Below are 2,941 nucleotides of genomic sequence, written 5' to 3' on the forward strand. Positions count from 1 at the left end.
GAGTCTCGGTGGTTAGAAAAGGGTAAATCTCTTGGTGAAAACTTTGGCATTGGCATATAAGATATGCACCTACCATGGAGTGATTACTGTACCAACAGAGGGGTGCAGGACGCTGGTGGTAATGGCCTAGCTACTTGGTACTCCATGCTTTCGGCTCTAATTAAGGACTGCATGCATCTGGTGAGTGCTACGAGCCCGAGCAATCCATAGCTGTCATGACATGACACCCAACGGCGGGACGGCCGCGGGTGTCGGTCGCTTCGAGGTCTCCACCAACCTCTCCGGGTCGGGTCGGGTCCATCAGGTTCGGCCTGAACGTGTTCTCAAAAGAAAAAAAAGGGGTTCGACCTGAACGTACGGTTCCGGGGTCGAGCTCGCGTCAAGCTTTGAGCACGGACACGTTGCCATCCTCACGTGCACGCATGATTCAGAAACAACCGTGACGATGTGCTTCCATCCATAGATCGATCTCTCATCATCCCTTTGATTCTGCACTCTCGTGCAACAGTGCACGCAATGCAACACGTACCGTTAACCCCTCAAACTCGCCGGGTTACGTAGCTTGTTTTACGTAAGGAGTCTCTCGAAGCGAAGGTGAAGGGTACGATCGACGAGGTTCAGAGTTGGTTGACGATTGCATGTAGGAGAAGATCGATGTGCCGTTCTGATTCGGGCATGAAACCTTGCACGTATACGCGTGCACGGCCGGTAGGCACGCACGAACGAACGAACCCCTGCCATAAACCCTACCGTGCGGCTGCACGCGGCGTGCACTGAATGACTGAATCCCTGGCCTGCATCGATCCGTCATAACTGGGCACTGAAGGCTCATTTGCTCTGCGGAGTGAAGGTCATTCGGTCACGTGGTCAGTTTGGCAGGCACGGCACGACACGATCGGGCCGTCGCGCTATATATAACGTCGCCACAGCTCTCGCCACCTCCACCACCACCAGTGCCCAGTCCTCCCACAGTCACACAGAGCAAGAAGCTAGAGCAGTGTAGTAGGCGAGAACACAAGACAAGAGAAGAAGCGAGAGGGAGCTAAACAGCTACCAGCAATGGCGCTCGTTCCTCTCTTGCTGTCGCTGCTCCTCGTCTCCTGCGCCGCGCAGTCGCCAGCCTCGTCGCCGTCGGCGTCGAACGCTGCCCCGGCCACTGCCTTCCCGCCGCAGACATTCGCCGCGGCGCCGACCACGACCAAAGCCTCGGCTGCCTCGCCCTCTCAGGTGTCTGCAGCACCGCCAACCACCGCGGCCGCCTCGCCCTCTCAGGTGTCTGCAGCACCGCCAACCACCGCCGCCGCCTCGCCGTCGCAGGTGTCTGCAGCACCGCCAACCACCGCCGCCGCCGCCTCGCCGTCGCAGGTGTCTGCAGCAGCACCAACCACCGCCGCCGCCGCCTCGCCGTCGCAGGTGTCTGCAGCACCGCCAACCACCGCTGCCGCCTCGGCGCCACAGGTATCTGCCGCTTCCTCACCGTCGCAAGTGTCCGCCGCGCCGCCAACCTTCACTTCCTCGGCGCCGCAGGCCGCAGCAGCAGCTCCGCCGACAACGGCTGCCTCCCCGCAGTTTGCCGCCACGTCAGCTCCGACAAAGAGCTTCGCCGCTGCACCAGTCACCGCCACGTCGCCTGCGGCGTCCACCGTTGCCTCTGCACCACTGACTGCCACTTCACCTGCCACCTCCTCGCCACCAGTCTCTGCACCCCCTCTCGCGGTGACCGCAGCCCCTCCGGCGACACCACCCACTGTCGCCGCGCCGCTTCCGGCCCCAGTGGCCGCACCCATGGCCACACCACCGGCCACCGCGCCTCCCTCAATGGCTCCGTCCCCCCTGCTCATGGCCCCGGTGGCGGCGCCCATCGCCCCGCCAGCGACAGCCCCCGCACCGGCGCCCATGTCACCGGCACCGGCACCCATGTCACCGGCACCGGCACCGGCTCCGATCTTCGCCCCGACTCCGTCGCCCACGATGGCACCGGAGCCGGCGCCGACCATGGCGCCCGAGCTGTCGCCCATCATGGCCCCTTCGCTGTCCCCGCTCGGCTCGGCAGGCCCCGCGCTGGCGCCCGTGGCAGAGGAGGACTCGGCGGCCGGGAGCGCGCGCGCCGGCGTCGCCGCGCTCGCGGCGTTGGTTGCTGCCGGGCTCGTCGTCTTGTTTTAATTGATGGTTACTTTACTTTTGGTCATCTTGTTTACACGAGCGTGTTGTCCCCGCCGACGTTCCTCTGGGCGTCGCATGTACTGCGAAGGATTCTTGGTGTACTGCATGCACATTGGTCATTTATTAATTTCTTCTTATAAATATATGGATGGATGGATGGATGATATCTCAGATGTATCATGTACAATTCCGGTGGTTGCACATTGCATCCTCATGCTGCATATACTTTGTCACTCGCTTACTGTTGGGCACGTGATCGAACGCCGTATACTAATACTCGCTCCGTTTTAAAATATAAGACCTTTTAGAAATTTTAATAAAAAAGTACATACGAAACAATATGAATGAATATATCTTTTAAAATATGTCTATATACATCCGTATGTGGTTTATAGTGCAATATCTAAAAAGTCTTATACTATTTAGAAACAGAGGGAGTAGTATTCTTGTCGGTGCAAATAGTGGTTCAGTAGGTTGAACACCTGACCTGAGATGTGCGTTCACTTCAGAGTGTCGAAAATCACGCAAATGTGGGCCGAGAAGCACGGGACACTTCGTATCAGAAACATGAAAGCCCAGATTCCTTTGTGCCAGAGACGTAAGAAATCCAGTTAAAAAAGGACGTGAGAAACCAAGAAATGCGGCAACGTGGCATCACGCCTAGGCCTAGCGACTGCACGCTCCGGCGAGTCGGAGGCAAGCGTTGCGCGAGCGCGAACCCGTGAGCGGCCTGGCGCGGGGACAGGGCCCTGGTGGGTGGGGAGAGGCCATGCATGCA

The 2,941-nt window shown here is 59.0% G+C and overlaps 1 protein-coding gene across 1 annotated transcript; it reads left to right on the top strand.

Annotated features, from left to right (window-relative positions):
* Positions 1–853: 853 nt before the first annotated feature.
* On the top strand, positions 854–2,327 carry LOC123430604 (lysine-rich arabinogalactan protein 19-like). The gene has a single exon (XM_045114456.1). It carries the CDS (start codon positions 1,060–1,062, stop codon positions 2,161–2,163), a length of 1,104 nt encoding a protein of 367 aa, XP_044970391.1. The 5' UTR covers positions 854–1,059; the 3' UTR covers positions 2,164–2,327.
* The last annotated feature ends 614 nt before the right edge of the window (positions 2,328–2,941 follow it).

This window comes from Hordeum vulgare, chromosome 2H (assembly GCF_904849725.1).
Source record: "Hordeum vulgare subsp. vulgare chromosome 2H, MorexV3_pseudomolecules_assembly, whole genome shotgun sequence".
NCBI lineage: Eukaryota > Viridiplantae > Streptophyta > Magnoliopsida > Poales > Poaceae > Hordeum > Hordeum vulgare.